This window comes from Sus scrofa, chromosome 15 (assembly GCF_054392235.1).
Source record: "Sus scrofa isolate SSC_HxYL_T2T_F1_AM1 chromosome 15, Sscrofa_HxYL_maternal_Yorkshire_Landrace_v2.0, whole genome shotgun sequence".
In the NCBI taxonomy this organism is placed as follows: domain Eukaryota; kingdom Metazoa; phylum Chordata; class Mammalia; order Artiodactyla; family Suidae; genus Sus; species Sus scrofa.
In genome coordinates, this window is record NC_139397.1 from 98,628,675 (window position 1) to 98,655,866 (window position 27,192).

General features: G+C 40.3%; 1 protein-coding gene and 1 long non-coding RNA gene across 6 annotated transcripts in view; one reads left to right on the forward strand and one right to left on the reverse strand.

Moving 5' to 3' along the window:
- TTN (titin) overlaps nt 1-27,192 on the reverse strand; it is a 274,604-nt gene that overhangs the window by 50,079 nt on the left and 197,333 nt on the right. The window contains exons 266-309 of the mRNA XM_084999975.1: nt 26,509-26,938; nt 24,921-25,229; nt 24,641-24,789; nt 24,522-24,554; nt 24,299-24,428; nt 23,910-24,209; nt 23,503-23,820; nt 22,092-22,388; nt 21,682-21,981; nt 21,282-21,596; nt 21,047-21,195; nt 20,137-20,287; nt 19,766-20,047; nt 18,221-18,523; nt 17,404-17,706; nt 17,021-17,302; nt 16,628-16,927; nt 16,232-16,534; nt 15,829-16,137; nt 15,432-15,713; nt 15,012-15,311; nt 14,632-14,925; nt 11,577-14,543; nt 10,989-11,309; nt 10,607-10,891; nt 10,218-10,517; nt 9,599-9,901; nt 8,899-9,174; nt 8,478-8,777; nt 8,068-8,370; nt 7,598-7,897; nt 6,838-7,125; nt 6,190-6,486; nt 5,799-6,101; nt 5,393-5,698; nt 4,253-4,540; nt 3,866-4,156; nt 3,488-3,775; nt 2,737-3,324; nt 2,534-2,638; nt 1,505-1,702; nt 1,104-1,400; nt 426-1,013; nt 32-334 (exon numbers count right to left, since the gene is read on the reverse strand). Coding sequence (XP_084856101.1) covers nt 32-334; nt 426-1,013; nt 1,104-1,400; nt 1,505-1,702; nt 2,534-2,638; nt 2,737-3,324; nt 3,488-3,775; nt 3,866-4,156; nt 4,253-4,540; nt 5,393-5,698; nt 5,799-6,101; nt 6,190-6,486; nt 6,838-7,125; nt 7,598-7,897; nt 8,068-8,370; nt 8,478-8,777; nt 8,899-9,174; nt 9,599-9,901; nt 10,218-10,517; nt 10,607-10,891; nt 10,989-11,309; nt 11,577-14,543; nt 14,632-14,925; nt 15,012-15,311; nt 15,432-15,713; nt 15,829-16,137; nt 16,232-16,534; nt 16,628-16,927; nt 17,021-17,302; nt 17,404-17,706; nt 18,221-18,523; nt 19,766-20,047; nt 20,137-20,287; nt 21,047-21,195; nt 21,282-21,596; nt 21,682-21,981; nt 22,092-22,388; nt 23,503-23,820; nt 23,910-24,209; nt 24,299-24,428; nt 24,522-24,554; nt 24,641-24,789; nt 24,921-25,229; nt 26,509-26,938 — 15,334 coding nt within the window. The remainder of the gene's footprint in view (nt 1-31; nt 335-425; nt 1,014-1,103; nt 1,401-1,504; nt 1,703-2,533; nt 2,639-2,736; nt 3,325-3,487; nt 3,776-3,865; nt 4,157-4,252; nt 4,541-5,392; nt 5,699-5,798; nt 6,102-6,189; nt 6,487-6,837; nt 7,126-7,597; nt 7,898-8,067; nt 8,371-8,477; nt 8,778-8,898; nt 9,175-9,598; nt 9,902-10,217; nt 10,518-10,606; nt 10,892-10,988; nt 11,310-11,576; nt 14,544-14,631; nt 14,926-15,011; nt 15,312-15,431; nt 15,714-15,828; nt 16,138-16,231; nt 16,535-16,627; nt 16,928-17,020; nt 17,303-17,403; nt 17,707-18,220; nt 18,524-19,765; nt 20,048-20,136; nt 20,288-21,046; nt 21,196-21,281; nt 21,597-21,681; nt 21,982-22,091; nt 22,389-23,502; nt 23,821-23,909; nt 24,210-24,298; nt 24,429-24,521; nt 24,555-24,640; nt 24,790-24,920; nt 25,230-26,508; nt 26,939-27,192) is intronic.
- LOC146396015 (uncharacterized) overlaps nt 4,745-27,192 on the forward strand; it is a 32,659-nt gene continuing 10,211 nt past the window's right edge. Inside the window, exons 1-6 of one of the 5 annotated variants that reach the window (XR_014829838.1) lie at nt 4,745-4,824; nt 5,131-5,178; nt 19,824-19,909; nt 21,122-21,216; nt 23,505-23,618; nt 26,714-26,827. This is a non-coding gene — a long non-coding RNA (uncharacterized LOC146396015). Of the gene's footprint in view, nt 4,825-5,130; nt 5,179-15,616; nt 17,324-19,823; nt 19,910-21,121; nt 21,217-23,504; nt 23,619-26,713; nt 26,828-27,192 lie in introns of those variants that run through there. The other 4 variants (XR_014829835.1, XR_014829837.1, XR_014829836.1 and 1 more) reach the window with 4 other exon arrangements.

A 27,192-nucleotide genomic window follows, 5' to 3' on the forward strand; every position in this document is an offset into this window, starting at 1 on the left:
ATGAGCTATATTGAAAAAGATAAATACTAACATGCCACATCTTTCATTAGGACAGGATTGGAAGCGTCACTTGGTGGACCAATTCCTGCTTTGTTCTCTGCACTGACACGGAATTCGTAGGTGTTTCCTTCTTGCAGTCCTGTTATTTTGCATCTGAGATCAGAAACTGGAGTCTTTGTTGCTCTCACCCAGCGCAAGCCTTTCTTCTCTCTCCTTTCTACGTGATATCCTGTGATCTCACTGCCACCATCATCAACTGGTCTTTTCCAACTGATAGTGGCAGTATTTTTAGTGACATTTGACACTTCTGGTTTTCCAGGGGGGCCAGGCGGACCTGAAAAGGAAGGAAATTGATGAGAAATCTGTGATTTTCTAAGCTCTGCTGCAAATGTTTACTTATCAGTTCCCCTACATGCTCTACGTACCAAATCTGTCTACCATTTTGACAGGTTCAGACTCTACAGATTCTCCTTTGCCATATTGGTTTACAGCTGAGACCCGGAAGAGGTATTCATTTCCTTGGATAAGTTTGGTTGCAACATGCCTGCAAGACTGAATGTCTTCGGCAACCACTGTCCACAAAAGTCGGCTGGTTTCTCTCTTTTCAAGAACATAGGACTTAATTGGTGAGCCACCATCTTCCAAGGGAGGTGTCCATGTAAGTGTTGCTTTTTCGGCAGAAACATTACTGATCTCTATGGGACCCGGGGGACCAGGTACATCGAGGACTGTCACCTTCACATGTTCCTCCTTTGTGCCAAAAGGATTGGTAGCAGTGATGGTGTATTCACCAGCATCTTTTCTAGTGGCATACTTGACAGTAAGCATGGAAGATGTTGGGGTGGAAGATATCTGAACGATATCTGATGGTCTTATGTCTTTCCCTGCCCTCGACCAACTTGACTTTGGAAGGGGCTTGCCAAGAATGCTAATGGCACTTAAAACAAAGGTGTCTCCTGCTTTGACTGTTAGTCCATCTTTGATTGTGGGATCTAGAACAATGGTTGGTGCCTCTGCAAAGGGAAGAAAAAATTTCATCAGAAAAGGAAGAAGGCTTAATTTGTTATTTTTTTAATGTGCATAAAAAAGTAAAATAGACCTACCGTATTCATCCTTGCAAATAATGGTTTCTGTACTTTCTGATGGAGCACTGATAGCACCTGCTGTATTCTTTGCTCTAATTCTGAATTCATATTTTCCACCCTCAACAAGATCAGTTACAGTAAAGGCACAATCTGGGACATTAACATGGTTGGCTTTCGTCCAAGATTTAGAGGGAAGATCTCTCTTCTCCACTATGTATCCAGTCAACTTATGACCGCCGTCATATTTGGGTTCAGTCCAAATGAGAGTCACTGAATTCCTTGTTACGTTAATAACCTCAGGTTTGCCAGGAGGATCTAAATAAAGCAACAAACAAACAGAAAACCCAGTTAAACACACACCAGTGTTTTCTTCATGAAGAAAATACACCTAGGTTTTGGTTTGTAGAATTTTGACTTACCAATTGGATCAAGTGCTACAACTGGCTCTGATGGCAGGCTTGGCTTGCCTACTCCTGCTAAATTGATTGCCATAACTCGGAATTCATATTCCAGGCCTTCAGTTAGTCCTGTCACTTTGAAGTCTTTCATCCTAATAGGAGTCTTGTTAGCTCTCTTCCACAAGAGGCTGTTTCTTTCCTTGAACTCGATATGATACCCTACAAAAGACCCGGTGATGTATCAGTTCAAACAGAAAGTAAAAATATAGCCTGATTTTTTTTTTTTTTTGGTCTTTTTGCCTTTTTTTTTTCTTTCTCTGGGGCCGCTCCCGTGGCATATGGAGGTTCCCAGGCTAGGGGTCAAATTGGAGCTGTAGCCGCCGGCCTATACCAGGGCCACAGCAACGCAGGATCTGAGCCGCATCTGCGACTTACACCACAGCTCACGGCAATGCTGGATCCTTAACCCATTGAGAAAGGCCAGGGCTCGAACCTGAAACCTCAAGGTTCCTAGTCGGATTCGATAACCACTGCGTCACGACGGGAACTCCTATAGCCTGATTTTTTAAACACACACACACACAGAAATAATTACCCAATAACTTATATATGGATATATGGAACAAATAATCATTCTTGCTAATTTTTGCCCAGATAATTTATATATGGACATATGGAACAAATAATCATTCTTGTTAGTATCTATGCTTTTATTACCGAGGCATAGGGCCTTTTTTTTTTCCCCTCTTGGACTATACATATTTATTGCAACTTCTGTTAAAAAATTTTAACTTACAAAAATAGCTATAATCATTAAGAAAGGCTTTGTTAATTATTATATTAGGTTTTCATTGAAATTAAGCATTTGTTTAATTAATTAGCTTAATTAATGCTTAATGTACTGAAAGCATAATATACCGAAAGGCAAATACATTTTTGTATGTGCAGACAGTGGTATGCATAAATATCACACATTCAGCTTGCTTTCAGGGAGGAACATTTGGAAGAAGTGTTAATGTCATTGCTGCGGGATAAGAGCAAACTAAATACCTGTAATTGGAGAGCCGCCTGTTTTCCTGGGGTCGGTCCAAGTTAGAGATACAGAATCATGTCTGACATCCACAATATTGGGAGGTGGGGGAGCATCAGGCACATCTAGGGAAAAGTAGATAATGCAAGATTTAGGATAAGGAACATATGATATATAAGCCCAAACCATGACTTACTTTGTGTTCCCACCTCAAGACACTTACCAAATGGATGTTTAGCAACAATTGGCTCTGATTTCAGGCCCTCTCCTACACCATATTTATTTTCAGCGCTGACCCTGAAGGTGTATTCTGTACCCTCGTGAAGCCGCATCACTCTAAAGGTGGTTTTCTGGACAGCTGAGGCACACGTCACCCACTTGTTGTTTACAGAGTCTCTCTTCTCTAGGATATAGTTGGTGATTTCAGAACCTCCGTCGTCCTTTGGAGGACCCCACTTTAAGGTTATGGCTTCTGCTGTGACTTCCTCAAATTTGATTGGTCCAGTGGGGATGCCAGGCTTGCCAACAACTTTAATGGAGAGAGTTCCTTCCTTGGTGCCAGCGACATTCTTCAGTGTGATCGTGTACTTTCCAGCATCTGATTTTTGGCAGTCATATACTACAAGAGTTGTGTGAACTGCAGATGACTCAACACTGACTCTTGTGTCTGTTGCTAGAGGGTCTTCCCCTTTCTTCCAGGTCACTGATGGAGCTGGCTTGCCTTTGATGGGGATCTTCAGGCGGAAGTTGCTGTTTTCTTTAGCCAAGTAGCACAAATCAGGTATATCCTTTAAGTCAAGGTCAGGAGCCACTGTGAAACGGCAGAGATGAATTGTTGTTATTTTTAATGCCAGGCAGTCAGTTATTTCAGATCATTATAGTTTTAAAGGATTTTTACATAAGACAGTGAGTAGGGTCCAAGAGTGCACTTTTTTTGACAAAGGGAAAAATGGAGATGATAGCCAAAGGCTTACCAACATCATCCTTTGCCACAGCAGTGATTTCACTTGGGGTCCCTTCTCCATTTTCATTCTCAGCACACACTCTGAAGGTATATTCCTTCCCTTCAGTCAGATCTTTTGCTGTGTACTGTAAGCTTAATGATTTCATAACTCTTTGCCACTTATTTTCTTCAGTCAGGAAATCAACTACATATCCGATAATTCGACTTCCACCATCGCTGTGAGGCTTCTTCCAGCCTATTTTACAAGATGACTTGTTGACAGACATCACTTTCAGGTCCACAACTGGTCCCGGGGTTTCTAAAGCAAAGGAGAAATGATAAGTCTAATCCCCAGGTTTCCAAGATAAGATGTCACTCACAGTGATGGCACAGTAGCTCATTTGCTCACCGGAAGCCTTGACAGCATCTCGGGTCTCACCGGGATCACCAATGCCATATTCGTTTTCAGCAAACACCCTGAAGAAGTAGGATTTTCCCTCCTCCAAGTTAGAAATTCTGAAACTTGTTTTGGAACACTCAGTCGTCACAGTAGACCAGGACTTCCTCTCTGCATCACGTTTTTCTACCACATAGTTTATGATGGGGCTTCCACCATCGATAATGGGAGGATCCCAGGTAACATAAGCAGAATTTTTGGATATTTCCTTGACAGTCACATTGATGGGTGGCCCAGGAGTGTCTAGACAAGTAGTGGGTAAATAAGAAGAAATGAATACACAAAAATGCCTGGACTACATTTTGACATATATGTGAGTGTTTTTCCAAGTAGACTTACCAAGTACTTTCACTACAATGGTATATTCCTTTTTACCACAGCTGTTCTCCAGAGTCAGGATGTATTTCCCAGCATCATATTTATTCACGTTTTCACAGCGCAAGAAAGTATCAAAGTCAGTTGACTTTATGTCCAGGCCAATCCTTTCTCTTAGATTGACATTTGGTTTAGACCAAGTTATCTTGGGAGGTGGGCGTCCTTTCACTGGTACATACAGTCTCATGGTAACTCCAGCACGTAATATGAGTGTTTTCCTCAAATCAGCGTCAAGTTCTCCCTCTGGCGGAACTGTTTTAATATTAGAGTGAAGAAAGTTTAAATAATAACTTAATGGTCAAATGTATTTCCAAGGACTGGCCTGATCACTCTTAAAATATATTTCTTTTCTATACCTGATTTCTGATTCTTTAAAAAAAACCCTTAATATAATTCTCAAGACTTTTGCCAGCTATTTTAATATTCATTAGCTTCCTATTTTCCAATATCCCATAGGCCGAACCAAGTTTTCCCTGGAGGATCTTCATCTCCTTTTCTCACCAACCCTTAAACTTGCTGTATATTAAAAGTAGAAGGTTGGTTCTTGGCTTTCTTCCAGTGAAGGCACTCTGCTATGTACTCTGGCTTGCTTTCTTTATTTCATGGTAGGAAGAAAAGTGCACGGGTGGGGGTGGGGGTGGAGTATAATACCAAGTAATTCAAAGTAAAAGGGGCACTGGTTAGGGAGAATAAGTGAATAGAAAAAATGGTAAGAAGGGAAATTAAGATGGAGAGCCTACCAAGTACATACTATGGGAAGGATGAATAAGAAGAGAAAATAAAAACCAAAGAATGATAAATATAAATTAAATACTTAGTTAAAAAAATCTTTTTGTTCTCAGGATAAAATTCATGTATTTCATATTCTTCTGAAGATGTGAAATCCTCATGTAAGTATGAAGGGCATTTCAGAAACTCCAATCACCTTGTATTCCATCTGGCTTGGTATGCGATACCATAAAGTACCAACCCACCTCTCCTAAAATGTGCTTGTAGAATTACCAACCCCAAAACTTGTAAATAAATCTGCATAAGGCAGTTCTATACTCCTCCTTACAATATAACTGATGGGAAAAGCTGTGTATTTCTCCTGTTAATACTTACTTAAAATGTCCTTGGGACAATGTTTATCTGGCACATCACTGGGGTCACTGTATCCGATCTTATTAACGGCATATACACGGAACTGATATTCTGTGTTTTCCATTAGGCCGGTAACTTCAAAGCGGGTTTTCTGTAGCTTCTGGGGCAAGTTGCACCTCACCCAGTTATCAGAATCAGCCCGTTTTACTTCAACAAGGTAACCAATGATGGGGCTACCACCATCGTAGGCTGGCTTGCCCCAAGATAGACTCACCGAGCTACGGGTTGTATCATATACCTTGGGGAAAGCTGGTGGGCCAGGAGGATCTGAGGATAAATAATAATAGAACATTTTCATTAAAACCTCATTCCTGGTTGTTCTGTGCTGATTATAACACAAGATATGAGACTCTTCTTGAAAACTTACACAGAGGGTCTTGGGCATAGACAGCTTTGGATGCATCGCTAGGTTTGCCTGGCCCAGCCTTATTTATAGCTGTAACTCGGAATTCGTACTCCGTGCCTTCTTGGAGACCTGTTGCTTTTATCGTTCTTTCTATAACGGGTTTTCTGTTGACCTTAGTCCAGTTAAGTGCCTGGGTTTCCCGCTTTTCGACCAAGTAGCCAGTGATGGGTGAGCCGCCGTCATCTGCTGGTGGTTTCCAGCTTACTGTCATGTGATCTTTGGTTACGTTGCTAATAACAGGAGGATCACAGCGTCCCGGTGGGTCTGCAGAGGATGACTGACAAGTTAATATCACAGTCTAAAAGGTAGCATTTAAAAAGTAAAATGCAAAACCACAGGAGAATGTCCCTACCGTATGGGTTTTTAGCCACTGCTGGTTCAGTAAAGATTGGATCACCCACTCCATATTTATTTTCAGCACAGATCCGGAACTGATACTCATGGCCCTCGATCAGTTTCTCCACGCTGCAGCTGGTGATGGGCACAGTGGCAGAGACTTGTGCCCAGTTGGGTCTGCTTGTTTCACGCTTGTCAACAATATAGTTGGTGATTTCTGAGCCTCCATCTTCAAGAGGAGGTTCCCAAGAAAGCATTGCACGATCTGAATACATTTTGTTGATTTTAACGGATGCTGGAGGACCTGGCTTATCTGAAAGGATAAGAGAGAAAAGTGAAGTCTTTCACTAATACAAAGTGTGAAATGGGGAGTGAGTAGAGTGGAGGTCTGGAGACCTGGGCTGAAGTCTTTACATTGTCATTAACTTCCTCTATGACCTTGGAAGTTATTTAATTGCCTCTTATCTAAAATTATGTAACTGGAATATGTGGTCTCTAATGGGCTTTTCGGCTGAAAAACTCTATTTTCCTGTGATGAGAATAATTCTGTGATTACAAAAGATACATCAAGATAGGTATATTTTCTCACATATTATTTTGTAAATTCTATTACATCACATGAACCAAAGTGAAAGGTGAGATGTTAGTTAAGTGCTGTAGTTACCTAACACTTTCAGCTTGATGGTGGCTGACTTGGAGCCACTTGCGTTCTCGGCAGTGATGGTGTAGTCCCCTGAGTCTTTTCGGTTCACGCTGAACAGCTCCAGGGTGCATAGGTTCCGCTTCATGGCCATCTTGATGCCTTCTGATGGTTTGAGTGGCGTGCCGTCCTTCTTCCAAGAGACGGTGGGCATTGGTTTACCAAAAACAGTAGCATCCAGGCAAACGTTAGTCCCAGCTTTCACAGTAAGCAAAGATTTCATAGCCACACTCAGGTCTATCCTGGGAGGAACTGGAAAGAGATGAAAGGATTTAATATATGCAAAGCTATATTATATAATTCTTACTGATGAAAGTGGGAAATGCACATGATCTTGAGATGGGATTATTTTTTTAAGTACCCAAATTCATGGTAAAAGAAATGCAAGTTTAATGCTGAAATTTGACAATGCCATCAAGAAAAAAGTAAAGGTCGCCTATGATTCTGACATCCTTAAAGCTTCACTCATTTTGGTACATTTCTGCGTCATCCTTCTGTGCATGTGTATGGTTAAAATTATACAGCCCTCAGAGTTTTGTGTCCTGCTTTTTAGTTAACATGTTCTTAAGATTCTCCATAATCATAATTTTTAGTATCTGTCTGTAAAGTACCTATCACTTGACTTGTCCTTATTTCATAGATGTAGATTTAGTTTTTTTTATTGGGAGAAATATATATTATGCGAGCTCTCCACTTTTGCCTATAATGTTCAACAGAATCTTACCACTTTCTGCAGCGATGGTCACTGGATCAGAAGGTTCAGAAGGCTGGCTGATATTGACTGCAGTCTTGGCAATTGCTCTGAATTGATACTGAGCATTCTCTTCTAAGCCAGTGACTGTGTACTCTTCCAGGGGAATCTGGTGAGGTGAAGTGTTGCACCGCACCCACTTATCACCAGGAAGTTTGCAAGCTTCTACGAAATAGCCAATAATTTTGCTGCCTCCGTCATGCTTTGGACGAGCCCAGATGAGGGATACGGTACTCTTGGAAACATCAATAACTTCAGGCTTTCCAGGAGGATCTACAAGCAAGAGAGAGATTCTCAGCATTTATCTTAACAGCTTTAGAAATGTTGATCTTCTGCATGTCACAGTGTCACCCAGAATATATTCCTGGATGGAAATAGGGACTTTCAGAGACTCCGAGATTTAAATATGTCCTCATACTACTTAAAAAAAAAAAATTACTTACCAACTGGCATTCTTGCAGTTACATATTCAGTTGGTTTGCTGGGTGGACTGGATCCAGCTTTATTTAGGGCATAGATTCTGAATGAATACTCAAGGCCTTCTACAAGGCCAGCACAGGGATATTCAGTTGACCGAACAGGAGCATCATTGGCTTTCACCCACAGCAGACTGTTTCTTTCTTTGCGTTCAATCAAGTAACCGGTAATAGGGCTCCCTCCATCACTGTCTGGTCTGTCCCATGCCACAAATATGCAGTCTTTGTTGACTTTAGTGACCCGGGCATTCTTTGGTGCACTGGGAACATCTGGAGATGAAGATGAGGGAAATGTCAGTTTCTAGCCTAAGTAAGAGATGAAAAAGAAAAGACTACTTTTTCTTTTTCTTTTTCTCTCTTTCCTGGAAGAAACATACCAAATGGGAACTTAGCCAGCATCTTTGGAGAGGTGAGAGGCTCCGAAATGCCAAATCGATTCTCAGCACGGACTCGGAAGATATACTCTTGGCCTGGGATCAGTTTTCCAATCCTGCAGGAAGTTTTTGTCACTGAAGCTAACGCTGTCACCCAGTCACCTCTGCTGACGTCACACTTCTCCACTATGTAATTGGTGATGTTACTGCCTCCATCCTCCAGGGGGATGTGCCATGACAGGGAGCAAGCGTCGGCGTCTATGTCAGAAATGTCAAACGGAGGCTGAGGGGGCCCAGGAGCATCTGTGTGAACCAAGAGGAAAAAAAAAAATATTTAATATATATATAAGAAGAGGGATGTGACGGGAAAAAAAAAATTATGGTCTTCATATTTAGATGGCCATGTGTCTAATGCTTAACTTACCCATGACGGTAACTTTGATTTTCTGAGTATCTGTCCCAGAACTGTTCTCTGCAGTGAGGCTGTAGTAACCGCTATCTTTCCTGGTAACATCCTTTATGATCAAGACTGAAGAATTGTCTCCTTTATGCACCGCCAGGTGGCTGGATGTAACAACTTCATCTTCTCCTTTTTTCCATTTACATATTGGATTAGGCTTTCCATAGACATGGGCTTCAATTCGGAGTTTCTTCCCAGCTTTAATAGTAATTTGCTCTGGCATAAGGATCTTGGGTGGCACTAAAAGTAAAATGGAAAAACATCAATTTTGTGGGCAGGCTCAATTTCCTCCGGTGGGAAACTCTACTAGTGTTCTTTCAAATTGTATACTGTCAGCTCTTAGTGGGTTCAAATTGTTTACATTACTGCTAGTACTTTTTTTTGAAGATTGAGATAGATACAGATTGAAAATATCAGAATCCAGTATACATAATAAAGATAGGTGTTGCTTCAAGAAACTTGTTACATATATGAATGTGTGTACCATATCAAGGTTTAAAGTGTATTTATGAAGTGTTGTAGGCCCAAATGTTTCAAAACCTCTGTTGTCTACTATATTGCAATTATTTCTGGAACTAGATTCTTCAGCGAGAAATGTCTACATATCAAGAGAAAATTGTCATAAACTTTTATAACATGATAAATGTAACTCGTCAGTACTCACACAGCTGTTCTTTGGCTTCGTACACTCCTTCAGCTTCTCTTGGTAAACTGACTCCAACAGCATTTCTGGCCGCCACTCTAAATTTGTACTTCTTTCCTTCCTTGAGGCCAGTGACAACCAGGCTGAGGTCTTTCACCACCGAGTATTCTGTCCAGCGATCTGCAGGCTGTTCTTCTTCTCTGTAACTAATGATGTAGCCATCAATTTTAGCGCCTCCATCACGCAGGGGAGGTAACCAGGCTAATGTGGCACTGTTCTTTGTCATTTCGGTAACTTCTAGTTTCCTTGGGGGATCCGGCTCACCTAGAAGAAAAACGTGATTAAGAAAAAACTGTCCAGGTAACCTAATCCAACTCCTTTGTAAATATACATCAGTGTTTGGGTATGCCACTAGCTTCAAAGTATGTGGAAACTATGGTTTGGTAGGTTGGAAGTAATAACTATACTGTGAGGCAGATCAAAAAAGTGTTTAGGGAGTGAGTTTGAAATTTATTTATTTGTACTGTTGGGTTTCTGCAAATTAAAACCCCTTGCAGTAGTGGATTAAAATGTTTCTGTATCTTGACATTGCTGAATTCGGGGACTGGTGTTGAAAGGTGGAAGAATGGATGTGACTTACTGAGAGGATCTGATGCGAGCACTGGCTTGGGGACGTCTGCTGGGACGCCGGGGCCATACTCGTTGACAGCAGTTACTCTGAAGAAATACTCGTTCCCAGGGACAAGATTGGTGACATGGAAGCTTGTTTTCTTCACTTCTGGAGTGACTGTTGACCATGTCTTTCTATCGGCCTCACGTTTCTCCACAATATAATGTGTCACTTGGCTCCCACCATCGTTCTCAGGAGGGGCCCAGGAAATGTGGCACGATGTTTTAGTGACATCCGAAACTTTTAAGTCAGACACAGGTCCAGGAGTATCTAAAGAACCACAAAGTCAGATGTATATGTTTTCTCAGTATTAACTAAGGCATTTTTCAAGGGGAGGAAGAAGCTTGTTAATAACCTACCTAATACTCTGACGTTCACAAACACAGCCTTTTCTCCTGCCGGGTTCACAAGCGTCAAGGAATATTTTCCCGAGTCGTCACGGGTAGAGTTGGGGATGACGAGGAAGGCCATAGTGTCCACCAGGTCAACTTGTCCCCTTCTGACGACGTTATCAATACCCACTTTTCGCCAAGTGACCTTAGGGGCTGGTCGCCCTCTCACTATGGCAAAGAGTCGAATAGGGCATCCTGCCCTCACTGTGACCAGTTTTCTCATGCTGGCATCCAAGTCGATCTCAGGAGGTTCTGCAAATGACATGAAAGCCATAAGACGACTGAGAATGTGAGGAAGTCATGTGACAAGAGAGGCATGAATGCATCATGGGATGAAAGAGGGCCTCACCTAGGATTTCTTTAGGTTTAATAGCATCCTTTAGTTCTGCAGGGCGCCCGATGCCAACTTGGTTTTGGGCACAAACCCTGAACTCATATTCCTGGTTTTCATCTAAGCTGGTCACGGTGAATTCCATGCGGACGAGTTGCGCTGCAGCATTGCACCTTTTCCAGCCTTCATCAGGGGACATATCTGGTTTTTTCGGTCTCATTTCCACAACATATCCAATTATCGGTGCGCCACCATCATACACTGGTTTTCCCCACCCAAGAGTTATGGAACTTTTGGTTGTATCAACCACTTTGAGATTGGTAGGTGGACCAGGTGGTTCTGAAAGTAGATTATATAAGAATAAATTCACACATGGTTAACTACCTACTACTCATGATACTTTAGTATATAATTTTATATAGTCTTTCATTATATTCCATTTTTTTTTCCCTCAAGAAATTAGAATCTACCATTGTTTGTACATTTTAGGTGATCTGGTACAAGATCTATGTATAATATATTGGCTAAAATAAGGTATTACTTATTTGGTTGATACCTCTGTTTGAGATTATGAGCTGGTATGATATCGGAAAAAGAACATCTTACCTATGGGGTCTTTTGCCACCACTGGTCTTGACGGCAAGCTTGGTTCTCCAATTCCAATTTCATTTTCTGCCTTGACACGGAACTGATACTCATGTCCTGGGAGGAGATTCTGTACTTTCAAACGTCTCTCTGGGATCGCACTCTTGTTGACAGGGACCCATCGTGTTGAATGTTTTTCCTTTTTCTCCAAATAGTATCCTGTGATGGACTTTCCACCATCATATTCAGGTGGAGTCCAAACCACAGTCATCTCTTCTTTGCTTACTTTAGTGACTTCTGGGGGATCAGGGCGACCAGGTCTATCATATTTGGTTTTTGCAATGACTGGTTTACTTTCTGTTGGAGGCCCTGTGCCTATTTTATTTTCTGCTCGGACTCTAAAAATATATTCATTTCCTTCTATGAGACGTGTTACTGTAGCACCAGGTGTTAAGACGGTTGCAGAAAAAGTAGACCAAACCATTCGCTTGCTCTCACATTTTTCTAGGATGTAATTTTGGATTTCACAGCCGCCATCATCCTCTGGTGGGTCCCAGTGAAGAGTACACCTATCACTACACACATCAACGATTTTCAGATTTCTTACAGGACCAGGCTTATCTAAAACATTGACAGTGGCATAGGCCACAAAACTGCCAGCTGTGTTAGTTGCTGTAATCACGTATTTACCACCATCGCTTCGTTTTGCCTTAGCAAGAGCAAATTTAGAGAAATCAGCACCAGTCTCAATCTTGGCCCTTGGTGATCTTGTAAAGTCTGTAGCATCTTTGTCCTTAGTCCATGAAACTTCTGGGAATGGTTTGCCTCTAACACCTGCCTCAAGTCGAATGGTGTCTCCTGCTTTGACAGTTAGAACACCACTTAATTTCAGATCAAGTACTGGTTTCTGTAAGTCTTCCTTCACAACAACTTCCTCTGTCTTGACCCAGTCACTTTCCCCACCTTCGTTCTTGGTTTGCACTCTGAACTCATAAATCTGGTTCTCAACACATTTGTCAACCATGTAGTGGGTTTCTTTAATGCTTCCTTTATGCACTCTTTCCCAGTCAGCAGAGCCCTTCAGCCTCCTTTCAACATGATATGAGAGATTTGGGCTACCACCGTCATAAGTGGGCCTCCTCCACTTGAGATAAACAAATGTCTTTCCTTTATCTGCAATATGAAGGTTTTCAGGCTCACCTGGTCTATCAATCGGGTTAATAGCCAGAATTGGGGTTTTTGTTTCAATAGTTGGCCCAACACCTACTTTATTCTCTGCACAAACTCGGAAATAGTATTCATTGTTGGCTAGGAGGTTAGCCTTGATTAGTCGCTTAGTGACGTCCGAAGCAACAATTGACCAGCCTTTCTGGTTTGGTTTGCGATATTCCACTATGAAATTTGTTATTTCTGTGCCACCATTATCGAGTGGATTTTCCCAAGAAACTGTACAGTTCTCTTTGGTTACATTGCTAACCTTCAAATTCTGACAAGGCCCAGGCCTGTCAAGGACATTCACAATAGCAGAACCTTGGGCATGTCCACTGCTGTTCTTAGCTGAGATGATGTACTTGCCATGATCAGCTCGAACAGCTTCTTTAATTTGTAGCTCAGCACGAGGTAGATCGTGAATTATGTCAACCCGCTTTTCTCGGGCCAATACTTTGCCTTCCTTGGACCAAGTTATGTCTGGTTCAGGCCTGCCTCTGACCCGAGCAAGTATTCGGATAGTTTGGCCCACTCGAACAGTAATAACATCACGACAAGTGACATCAAGTTCGACTTCTGGAGGATGAAGGATGTCCTTTGCAATCACAGATTCTGCTAGTTCTCTTGGTTCGCCCTCTCCCACAATATTAGCTGCCTTTATACGGAACCTGTACTCATTTCCTTCAATTAGTCCAGGTACCCTAAAGGCACATTGCCTAATGAGTTCATCTTTATTAATCCTGTTCCACTGTGTTGTCCCAGCTTTCTGACATTCCACTACATAGCCGAGAATGGGGCTGCCACCGTCACTGAGAGGCTTTGTCCACACGAGGTCAGCTGTTTCTCTGGTCTTATCTTTTAGTTTAGGATTAATAGGTGGTCCAGGTGGTTTGATGGGTCGGCAAGCTTTTATTGGATCAGAACTTGGGGATGGACTGCTTAGTCCTGCAAGATTCTCAGCAAAAACTCTAAACTCATATGTGTTTCCCTCATAGAGTCCAGTCACTCTAAACTTCAGGTCAGGTATAGGTGTTTTGTTGACCCTTACCCATTTGCCCGTTACTTCGCGACGCTCCACGTAGTAACCAGTTATTGGACTGCCACCATCAGATTTTGGCAGAGTCCAAGACACTGTTGCAGCATTTTCAGTAATGTCAGTAACCACTGGTTTACCTGGAGGAGATGGAGGACTAAACTTATGTTTAGCAACAGTAGGTACAGAGTCAAGGGGAGGGCCTACACCAATCTTATTCTCTGCTTTCACTCGGAAAACATATTCACAGCCCTTTTGCAGATGTGGGACTTTGAGCTTTGTCTTACTGCTTCCCGAAGAGACAACACCCCACGTGTCTTTCTTTGTGTCTTTTTTCTCGACAATGTAATTTATCACGGGGCTTCCTCCATCATCCTTAGGTGGCTGCCATGAGATAGTCATATGTTCAGGGGTAACTTCCAGGATATGAATAGGGCCTGTTGGTGGACCAGGAACATCAAGAACAGTAAGATGTACGGCTACTGTTTTGGTGCCAGCTGCATTGGAAACTGTAATCTGATATTCCCCAGTGTCTTTCCTTAAGCAGTTCTTAATGGTAAGTACTGATGAGAAGTTGTCAGTTTCCACTGTATAGCGTTCATCTGTTTTAATCTCACTGCCATCAGTTGTCCACTTTGCAGTAGGAAAGGGTACACCTCTTATAATGGCAGGGAATCTGACTGCAGTTCCAGCTTTTACCACAAGGCCCTCAATTAATTTCACATCCAGCTCTACTGATGGAGGCACTGGAAAGTAAACATGTGGAAATTAGATTTTGATTTTTACAATATGAATAATTTACAAAGAAAGAAAACAATGCCAATAACAAATTACCTAGTTTTTCTTGACATTCTATTGGGATGGTTGTGTCGGGAAGACTAAGACCCACAATATTTTCAGCTTTTACACGGAATTTATAGGTCTTTCCTTGTTGTAGTCCAGTAACAACACACTCTAAGTCTGTCACAGTCTTGAACTTAATCCAGTCTTCAGTGCCCTCCTCTTTATATTCCACCAAATACCCAGTGATTGGAGAGCCACCATCACGATCTGGTTTATTCCAAACAAGGGAGACTTCAGTCTTGTCCACATCTACATGGTGTAGGTTCTTGGGTGGCCCTGGGGGATCTTTTCAGAAGAAGAAGTTATGATGAATAAATAGTATCTTCAAAGACAGTCAGACTGTACTTTTGTGTTCAGAGAAAGCAACTTACGTAGGGGATCCACAGCCTTGATGGGTTTAAGTGTTTCCACAAAAGGACCACGTCCGTACTGGTTCTCAGCAGCTACCCGGAAGAGATACTGACTGCCTTCATTAAGATGTTTAGCCATGTGACTCTTTTTCTTCGATGTAGTTGAAAGAGGTGACCACTGGGCACTGGCAACATCTCTCCTCTCAACCACATAATTTGTAATAACAGAACCGCCATCATCCAGTGGTTCCTTCCAAGTAAGGTAACAAGAATCTTTCCTAATTTCACTGACCTCCAGATCTCTAGGTGGCCCAGGCTTATCTGAAAAGTGTTAAATAATGCAGTTACATAAGTGACTTAATCCAGATAAGAGCTCAAAATGTACTGAGTTACTTTTATATGTTACTGCATTCAATACATCGCAAGCACTGAAGTTCTTACCTAATACGAGTACTTTTACTGAGACAGTTTTGGAACCAGCTGGATTCTCCACTGTTAAGGAATAAATTCCACCATCTTCATGGGCAGCATTACGAATTTCAAGCTTGCTACCAACTGGAGTAACATCAATTCTTGCTTTAGTTGGAGCCTCTCTGTCTTCTTTTTTCCAAGTTACTTTTGGGAATGGCACTCCTTTGATGATGGCACTGAGTCTTAGAGTATCACCAACCTTTATGTGTTGTTCTCTTGCCATGTTGGCATCAAGAATCAACTCAGGGGGTTCTGCAACAAAGAAAACAGTACTTTCAGATTTGACTTGTTAATGTATTTTACAATTAAGCACAGACCATGAAACACTTCTCTTCCTTGCAGAGGCAGCTGAGAACGTTGTACTCACCAAGTCTGTCTTTTACCAGCACTGGCTCGGGAACATAAGCTGGATCTGATTCACCAGCTTCATTGACTGCTAACACTCTGAACTTATAAGACTGACCATCCCGAAGACCAGTGACTTTATATTTAGTTTCAGGACATGACTCAGGAGTGTGATTGGCTCTTTTCCATTCTTCGTCTCCAACTTTCTGGTACTCGACAATATAACCCAGAATCTTGCTCCCACCATCGCGACGTGGTGGCTGCCAAGTTAGATCAACTGAATTACTTGTGGTATCTATTGCTTCAGGATTAACAGGTGGACTTGGTTTAGCTACATAATAAGAAAACAAACAAAAAGGAGTTAGAATGTAGCTGAAAACAGAGTTGGAGAAAATGAAAGCTGAAAGAATGTTTTAGAACCATACCAATTGGATCTTTAGCAAAGACTGGTTTGGATGGTGGGCTTGGGTCTCCGATACCAATTTCATTTTCTGCAGACACTCGGAATTCATACTGACACCCTTCTAGAAGATCAGGAACCCTAAATTTAGTGTATGGATGGATAGGCTCTTTGGTAACTCTAGCCCATCGTTTAGACATAGTTTCCCTCTTTTCCAGGATGTAGTTTGTGATGGGCTTTCCTCCATCATTTGGCTTGTTCCAGGTTACTAAGGCAGAGTCTTTGGTAACTTCTGTAACAATCGGCTGGTCAGGTGCATCAGGAACCCCTGTAACGAACATTAGCCAAATGTGTTAGAAATTTACTTCTTCCTATTAACAATATCAAATATTGAATCACTAAAAAGAAATATAATGCATACTGAAACGATCTTTGGCTTTCATTGAATCAGACACCAGAGGATCGCTTATTCCATAGAGATTTTCAGCATGTATCCGGAAAATATAATCTTTTCCTTCAAGCAGTTTAGAGACTTTGCATGTTGTTTTAGCACTTGCAGATGTCACAGGCATCCAGACGTCTTTGCCTACCTCCTTCTTCTCAATAATGTAATTGGTAATTTCACTGCCTCCATCATCTAAAGGTGGCTTCCAAGAGATAATCATGTGATCTTTGGTTACCTCATCAAAAATAACTGGTCCTACTGGTGGTCCAGGACGATCTGAGGAAAAAAAAAAAATCACAGCACAAAATGTTATTTTCATTTCTGTTTTGGGAAGAGCAGAATCTCTCACTCTGGCTAAATAATACTTACCAACAACGTTAACTTGACAGAAACCTTTCCTGGAGCCTGTACTGTTCTCCACAACCACACAGTATTTGCCAGAATCTGAACGCTTGGCCTTGACCTTTTCTAGAGCAAGTGTCGTCGGCGTGGTCTTTATATGAGTGCGGTCATCTTCTAGCACATCAGCTTCATCTTTGAACCAAGAAACCTTAGGCTTTGGTTTGCCTGAGTAACGGCCAGTGAGGGCAAAAGCTTCACCAACTCGAATTGTGAGCTTATCTCTGAAGTCGAGGTCGAGTGTTGGAGGAGCTAAAATGTACAATTAAAGAGGTAAGACAGTCTGACCAATGTCCTATGATAAATCTATAAATGTACAAGTTTTCAAAGAATAAACTGCATCTGGCACATACCCAGCTCATCTTTGCAGGTGATTGGCTTGGTGCAGAATGATGGTTTGCCTTGTCCAACGATATTGACGGCACTGACACGGTACTCATAGGTATCACCTTCTTTTAAGCCTTTCACAGTGTATTTCCTGCTAAGCAGGTTGTCAGTTGTGACTTTGTGGAACTTCTCAGTTCCAATGAGACGGCTTTCTAGGATATAGTTAATAATTTCGGATCCACCATCATACTTAGGAGGATTCCAAGTCAAAGTAACGGAATCTTTAGTAATTTCTTTGACTTCCAGATCTTCAGGACGCTCTGGTACAGCTGCAAGTGTGGAATGACAGGGAGACAAATGTTAAGGATGTAGGAGAATGTAGTAAATAATGCTTTTTTGAGGATTGCATTTAAACATGAAGCTATTTGTTTTGATGAATAACAAAGGAGATTTCAACATAAAATAAGTAGAGCTAAAAGGGACACAATGCAATCTAATTTCTAGATGAAGAAATAGAGGTTCACTGAGGCCAAATCATGCAGGAAAATTCTTCAGAGTTGGTAGTTTTAGAGTTAGGGAAATACTTCATAGTTATGCCATTAAGTTGGAAATTTAAAAAAAATCGGTGTATTATTACATGGAGGAATTTGAAAAATTATATATATTCCCATAATCTCTTTCATAATCACATTTGAATACTACCAACATCAGATAATGAGTAATTATTTGCCAAATGAATGCTTGTGAAATGAAATTTTTGGTATTTATACACCTATTTTGTCACTATAGTCTGTTATTAAGTGAAGATGTGATTAGGAGGAAACTGTTTTAAATTATACTTACTTATTGGATCTCTTATGACAAGTGCATCTGTTGTCTCAACAAATGGGCCCATGCCAATACTATTTTCAGCTGCAATTCGGAAAAAGTAGGCTTTTCCTTGAATGAGACCCTGGACGGTAGCATTTTGTCTGGTAACTGTGCATGTCACCGGGGTCCATGCTCTGCGGTCAGCTTCGCGCTTTTCAATGACATAATTGGTGATTGGAGAGCCTCCATCATCTTCTGGAGAAAACCATGTCAGTTTGCAGGAGTCAGTGGTTAGGTTGTGAGGCAGGAATGGTATTCCAACAGGACCTGGCACGTCTGGAAATAAGAAGAAAAGGTTTCCAGTTGTTTGACTTCGGAAACTAACAGGGTTCAATATTACCCTCTTTTTAAAAGGGAGACAAAAAGTGTTATGAAAAAAGTAAGACTTTGTGTTTATTGAGTTTTTTCGTTCCTTGGTGTCTATAGTTAGCCATATTTTAAATGAAGTAGGTTTGCAATAGTTACTGTAGTTACTGGTTGCCCCTGCTTTAATAGAAACTGAAGGAACAGTTTTATATATATTCTTATTTTCTGTTTTTTTGGTAATTTGTGAGTCAGATAAGAGGGTACCGTTGGACGGGAAATGCACAGGGGGAGACAGGAGAAAGGTGGAGTGGCATGGCTACTCTTGTGTCTCATTTACTCTCCAGAGGGGATGGGGAGACTTTTGTTTTTTTTTTGTTTTGTTTTGTTTTTTGTTTTTTTTTTTTTGATTACCAGTGACTCTGAGCAGCATAGGAGACCCCAGATCTTGGAATGACCTTTGAAACAGTTGGAATTTAACCTGGAAGTACACCAGTTCTTAAAGTAATAGCCATTGGATGAAAGTCTGTTCAGGAGTTTGAAAAAACCTTGAAGGACTGTTGTTCTAACATTTTGTTCAATAGAGAACTGGTTATTTTCACATAAAAACTGGGTATTTGGAATATGGTTGTGCCTTGAGATGTGCTGAGAGAGGATCTGAGTGGGAGGGCTTCACTCTCTGAGCAAATCACTGGAATAGAGTAGCCAGCAAGAGGCGTGAACAAGCCTTGCAGAGCTCAACTCGATATTCAGCAACCAGAAATGCAATATTGATAATCAACTATGATGCCTCTTTTCAATTAGAATACTGAAACTTTCAAAGGGATTTTTGCATTATGATAACTAGTGGATCCTATGATATGAAAATGGTCAACCTTAGCAAATTGTTAAACATTCATGAGCATGTGTGGGAAGGTTGCTTTTATGCAAACTGCATAATAACATAGTAAATGCTTATGGTGCCATGTTATATAAAAAGGCAACATACAAGACTTTATTTATAGTAGGAGTACAACCACATATGTATATATGTATAGAATAAAAAAGCAAGGAGGACATTTAAAAAATGCTAATAGTGGTCAATGGGATTGTGGGTGATTTTCTTTCTTATTTTCCAAAATATCTATGATATAATTTTTTGATAATACAGCTTTGCTGTACATGAAATAAAATGTTATTTTTTAAACTTTGCGTGGACAAACTGAAAGCTTTTACCTAATACATCAACGATAATTGTCTTCTTTCTTTCCCCCCCTGCATTTTTGGCAAGAAGAGAATAGACGCCTTGATGGCTCCTCTGGCAATTCTTGATGACCATGGAGGAGCTAATGGCTGTGGACTCAATGGTGGCCTCTTGAGGTAAGGCTCTTTCATTCATGCTCCAGGTAACAGTTGGAGGAGGCTTTCCAGACACATAGGCGATGATCCGAATTACCCCTCCAGCGTGGACCACAATTCTGTCTCTGACGCTGGCATCTAGCTGAACGTCAGGTAACACTGGAAAACAATTGAAAATAACAGTTGTGCTTTTCATTTCCAATCCAAAACACCCATATTGATAAAATAAGAGAAATGTTAATAATTACCAATTCTGTCCTTCATTTCAATGGCATCTGTGACTTCACCAGGTTCTCCGATGCCAGCAATGTTGACTGCTCTGACTCTAAATTTGTAGAATGCTCCTTCTTTTAATCCTGTCACCACAAGTTTTGTTCCTCTCACTTCTTTATCTTTAGCCTAGGGGAAAAGCACGAGTATTTTATAATTGGAATACAGTAGTTCTTTCTTATGCGTGGTTTTGTTTTCTGTGGTTTCATTTACTCAAAATCAATGGAGATCTGAAAATATTAAGTAGAATAAAATTCCACAAATAATAAAATCATAAATGTTAAATTGTGTGCTATTCTGAGTAATGTGATAAAGTCTTGTGCCATCTTGTCTATCCCTGTCCAGGATGTGAGCCATTCCTTTGTCCAGTGTATTCACACTGTATGTGCTACCCGCTTGATAGTATAGGAAAAAAATACAGTGTGTATCCATCGTTTCAGACACCCACTGGGGGGTCTGATCCTTGGGGATAAGGGGGGACCACTGTAGTTCTTTGTAGCTTCTTGTTTTTAATAGCTTTCCAAAGCATAACTAACAGCATATTTATTCTCTTTGGGAAAATTGTTGCCAATTTAGGTTTTAGGGATCAGATATTACAGGTAAATACTGAATGGCAGGAATCAGGTTTTAAAATGTTGTCAAATGATTGAAAAAACTGTACTATTCATTTATTCTACCTTTTTAGGCTTTATAGCCAAAAGATAAGTTATCTGTAATGTGACAACTTTTGATTATAGTTTTGACATAAGAGATGTTTTCAGTTAGTTACTTGTTTTATGTCTCATTTCTGAATCCAGATAATACAGGTAGGAGTTAGTAGGATTGAGAATAATGACTACATATTGAGTTAATTCATGGTACATCTCCATAATGCCAAGTGTTAGCTACCTTCACCCATTCTTCTTTCCCTTCTTCTTTATATTCAACGATGTATCCCGTTACTTTGGATCCACCATCTTTTAGTGGAGGAGACCACTCCAGATCTGCAGATGACTTAGTCCAGTCTGTGACTTTGGGAAATGGAGGGCCAGGTGGCGCTGGAGAGAACCCATGTACATGTTAGTATTCTTGACTTTTCCATGGCATTTTGGGGGCAAAGAAAAAGAATGGTTTCAAGGCTTACCAATTGGATCTCTAGCAGTCGCTGGATCTGAGGGCAGACTTGCTGGACCCACACCAGCAGCATTGATTGCATATACCCGGAATTGATAATCAGAACCTTCAATAAGACCAGTCACTTTATAAGAAACACCCAGAGTCATTGCCTTGATAGGATCTCGGTTAACTCTCTTCCATCTCTTTGAAGTGGTATCTTTCATTTCCAGCCAGTATCCTGTCACAGGAGAGCCTCCATCATATTCTGGCTCTTCCCAGTTGACAGTCATGGAGTTACGAGTCACACTGCTAACTGTTGGTTTATCTGGTGCTCCAGGGACAGCTGTGACAAAAATCACATTGATTTATAAGAAATCATGAAAAACACAAATAAGAATGACTTTGACTCTGAAGCACATCCTACTTACAGAAGAGGTTTCTTGCTGTTTCAGGTTCACTGTCAAGAGGCTCTCCAATGCCATACTTATTCTGGGCCATGATTCGGAATACATATTCATGGCCTTCTAGTAATTTGGGAATTGTGTACGTGCACTCTTTAGGTTCACTGGAGACACGTACCCATGTCTTCCTGTTAGCTTCTCTTTTCTCAATCACATAGTTTGTAATCTTAGAGCCACCATCATCTTTAGGTGGAAGCCAAGATAATGTCATTTGATCTGCTGAAATAGATTCGAACTTTATTGGTCCCACTGGAGGGCCAGGGCGACCTAAAATGGTTTAAAAAAAGAAAACTTTATGAGGAGAATGATCCTAAAGCCAAATATTACATTTATGAACAGAAAATCATGTAGTTTTAATGAAACCAGGTAATCTTTACCAAGGACATTCAATCTCATTTCCTTTGATGCTGTTCCCAGATTATTCACGGCCGTGATGGTATATAAGCCAGTGTCACTCCTGCGAGACTGTGGAATAACTAGGGTGCAAGTATCGTCCACCACCAGTTTGTTGACATGGGTGTCATAGACAACAGGTTCTTTGTTATCAGGCTTCTTTGGAGGAGCTTTAAACCAGGTTAGTGTCGGGAATGGCACGCCTTTAATTTTGGCCACGATGCTAACATCAGTTCCTTCTTCAACCTCCATAAATTCTTTTAGCTCAATTGAAGGTGGGCCTAGATTGTTTTTTTTTAAAAAAAGTTTTCATTAGGAACATGAAGCACCAAAGGATTGAAAGTAGAATTCACAGTGACCATAAAGTTATTTAGATTTACTGTAGGCAGGCTTTATAGACCTACCCCACATAAAGAACAGATCGGTCTTCAGCTAATTTATACCAGTTTGGGGAACAGGTACATGTGGTTTTAATCCTTTATTGATCTACATGTGGCTGTGTATCATCTATTGCCTCTCTCTGACCTGGCATCATTATGACTAGATATTGAGAAAGGGCCATAGAGAAGTGAAACCATAGTAGCTTAGGCTTGGGAGTTCTTTCATGATATTTCCTTTACTATTTATGCAGAGTTATGAGGAGACCTACTGTGTTCATTCTGAGATGAATTCTCCTTTTACGAAACACAACTGCTGGTAGAGGCAAAGCAATTTTCCAGTTTTCACAAATACAGTATAAGAATATGCAAAGGGGGTTGTGAAGACAACCCTCCTAAATATAGAAGAGAATACTGAAAAAACACACAGCAGTAGTGCTATAATAGTAATTAGAGAAAGAATTATCATTATATTTTTGTCAATGTTATATCTCTTAAAATGGATATATTTTTTCCTCAGAGAAAATCATGTAGTTTTAACAAAACCATGTAATCTTCTATAAGAACATTCAGTGTCATTTCCTTTGATGCTGTCCCCAGATTATTCATGGCTGTGATGATATATAAGCAAGTTTCTTTTTCTCTATTTGAGAAACTTAATGTGAAGATAAGTGGATCTTAGCAGTGGCTAAGCAAATAACTGATTCCTTTCTGTCCCTTTTGAGGAACATGCAGAGGAACTGATTTAACTTCTGGTAAGTGAAACAGCTTGCCATGGAGAAAACTGGATCAATAGAGTTCCAAACATTATCTTCTTTCAGTAAGGGAAAGATAATATGTAAGGGAATATGATAATTCTGTGGAAGTTGAGGGCATGAGTGGGTATCGTGCCCATGTCCAGACTCAAGCCATGGTAGCTTCCTGATGTACAGATACATCTCTTTTAATTTTGGACTCTTCTTGTGTATAGAGAAAGGCATTTACACAGAGGATGTTCTGGTAATATGTTGGTACTTACAGGTCTGGTCTTTGACAGTCACAGGGCCAACAGTGGCTGAAGGTCTGCTGACTCCTGCAGCGTTGACAGCTTTGACTCTGAATTCGTATTCACCACCCTCTACAAGGTCTTCGACGGTAAATTGCAGATCTTCCACATCACGCTTATTGCACTGTTTCCATGCTTCTTTCTTTGTCCCAGTAGGATCCCACGCAAGGCACTCAACAATATAGTGGGTGACAGGGGAGCCGCCATCATTCTTTGGGGGTTTCCATGACAGGTGTACTGTGTTCTTTGTTACAAGGCCAATCTTGAGTTTAATGGGGGGATCAGGAGGATCTTTAAAAATAAAGGAAGTATTAATGATTGTTTATAATAACGTATTTCAAGTTAGGGAAGCTATTTTAATCTTAGATTTAAAAACTTACATATTGGATCTCTGGCAGTGGTCCGCTGAATGGTTTCCGCAGGTGGACCAACACCAAAGCGGTTTTCTGCCCGTACGCGGAAGAAATATTCCTGTTCGGAGATGAGGTCAGGGACTACAAATGAGGTGCTTCCACAGTTGGGAGTGACTTTAGTCCAAGCTTTTCCATCAATAGTCCTCTTCTCGATAACATAGCCTTTGATCCTGTCTCCTCCATCATCATCTGGCATCTTCCATGTAAGTCTGCAACTACCCCTTGTGATGTCACTGACTTTCAGGTCTTTGGGTGGCCCTGGTACATCTGTTGGATGCAGATCACAGTATAAACAGTGGTGCTTTGCCTAAAATAATTTGTTCTTATCCCATAATAACTTTTAAAGTCTTCCTTACCCATGACTTTAACTCTGCAATTTGCAGTCTTTTGTCCTGCTTTATTCTTGGCTGTGATGCTGTATTTGCCTGAGTGAGATCGTTTACACTCCGGAATAATAATTACTGATGAGTTTTCAGCTGTCTCCAGCTGTACAAAAAAAGTAGTAGTCATACATTGAATGAAATAATAGCACTATTGAAGTGAATCAGATTCTGAATCATTTCAGTTTTCTTTCCTTACCTGTGCATCTTCAGGTATATCATGAACTCCATCCTATTAGAAAAGAAGGTAGTAAGTAATAGTGTAAATATGTCTTAGAGTGATTCAATGAGAGATGCAGAGAATTAGAATTTTCTTACCTTCATTGCCTTCTTTGCCTTTCCATCAAATTCCCAAGATGATTTTGGTGTTGGGCGTCCCTTGATGACAGCAGGAATCCTAATCTGTGTGCCAGCTTGACAAACCAGACAGTCTTGTGCGCCAATGTCAATGAAAACTTCTGGTACCTCTGTAAGACCATGGATAATACAACAGGATTTAACTCAACTTTTTCAAAAAAGTCATTGACAAGCCTCATAAATGAATCAATCTCATGATAAGACCAAAAGATGAACACATAAATGGGTTATGGAACAGTACCTTGAACATCAGTGGCAGGGATCTCTCCAGTTGTATCACTGGGTTCAGATTCACCAGCTTCATTGACAGCTTTCACTCTGAATCTGTACTTCTTGAGTTCTTTCAAATTAGGCACCACACATTCACAGGTAGTTAGGAGTTTGTCTGGTTCATTCACGCTTTTCCAGTCAGTGGTGCCTTCTTCTTGCATTTCTACAATGTATCCTTTGATTGGACTGCCACCATCTTTGGCTGGAGGCTTCCATGCCAGTGAGATGCTTGACTTTGTCTTATCTTTGACCTCTGGGCGAGAAGGTGGCCCCGGTGGATCTAATAAGAGAGAAAAAAAAAAAAAAACTCAAAATTTGAAGCTGATGGGATGCTAGATTTATATACCATAAGAATGTTTCACTATACATGACCCTATTTTATTAATCTAGTGAAATGGGAATGCCAAAAGAATAAATGACCTTCTAGAGAAATATGAGATAGTCTATTTTCATTTAGCATTAATGCTGAAACAAAAGAAAGCAAACAACTAACTGGACTTAGAAAGGCTTCTGATTAGATAGGTCTATATTCTATTTACACACAATTGGGGAAAGCTATTTTACTTCTGAGATTACTTTGAAGAGGTTCTGCAATATTTTCTACTAAAAATTATTTTAAGGTAACTCACCATAAAATTAAAATTAAAAAAATTATTTCATGATTAGCTGGTAAAACTTTGAACACAAAATAATCTTAACGCTCTTTATTGTAGACATTGACTCTGCCCGTAATCACATAAGAATCCATTACATTTCTGGCAGTGATTTACATTTGTGGAAATTCCTTTACTGTCTTCATCTTTTTAACTGTAATTCTTTCCTCTTTGGTGCTTAGGACAGCTCCTTGCACATAGCGTATGTTTAATACTAGCTCGTAGAATGAAGGAATGAATGCCCAATTCATTTTATATATATGCTCCATACAGAACTTATATTCTAAGTCTTTTTAACAAGTAGCTAGATTTTTTTCCAGAGAGAATCTAATCAGATATTTAAATAGCAAATGAAATCAATCATAAAGACTTTGATATTTTAGTTTTTGAACTGATCATCTTATAGATTTCTCAGAATTTTTTCTTTTATTTAACCTCACAGACTATGCTTGAAAATCTTATCTCTTTGTTCAGTAAATGTTATTGAAAATTAAACATTTTTCTTTTTCTTGGACTCTTACTGAAGGTTCTGTTTAGTGAGGGAAATAATTTCCACAGTATCTAATTAATGAGATAGAGGTTTATTTAAGGTATGGGAAGAAGCTCATATCCAGGGTCTTTATTATTGTCATTCCTCATATAATACTAGGTTTAATCTAAGAGTTTAAAAAATACAAATTTTTGTATGTATGTGATGTATACATGTATATATATGAATTAGACATGTGCATAATGTATGTATATGTGTATACACATATACATATATACTTCTGATAGTCTACATATGAAACTTTTCATTTTAATAAGTAAAATAATTTGGCATATAAAATACAAGAAATTTAAGAGTAGAATTATTCATTTAGTGGCTTTGCCCTTGCTAAATTCCAGGAGTGGAAGCATACTTACATATGGGATCTCCTGCAACAGCTGGGTCTGATGGCTCACTGGGAGGGCCAACTCCTGCAGCATTTATTGCCATCGCTCTGAACTGGTATTTAACACCTTCGATCAAACGGGGAACATTAAATTCCACGCCCTTCAATCCCACTTTGGTTATTGGTGCTCGGCTAACACGTGACCAGTAGGCACCTCCTTCTTCTCTCTTCTCCAGCCAGTAGCCAGTAATTGGAGAGCCACCGTTGTCCAAAGGAGGAGTCCAGCTCACCAGCATTGACCCTTTGGTGCGCTCCAGAACTTTTGGTTTTCCCGGAGGTCCAGGAGGGCGGTAAGGATCTTGAATGACCACTTTATCTGATTTGCATTCATCACTTGTTCCATATTTATTCACTGCTCTAACTCGGAACTCATACTGACCATTGGGGATAAGTTTCCAGATCTAGAAATCAGAGGAATGATAATCTCTTAAAAACTTATATTGATTTTCACTTGTTTTAAATTCAAGTTATTTTGGCAGGGAAGACTATAAAAAGAAATAAATCTATTATCTTAAACATATACACTCAAACATGGAGAAAGCCTTTTAAAATCACAGTGTACTATATACAATAGCCAAGACATGGAAACAACCTAAATGTCCATCGACAGAGGAGTGGATCAAGAAGATGTGGTCCATATACACAATGGAATGTT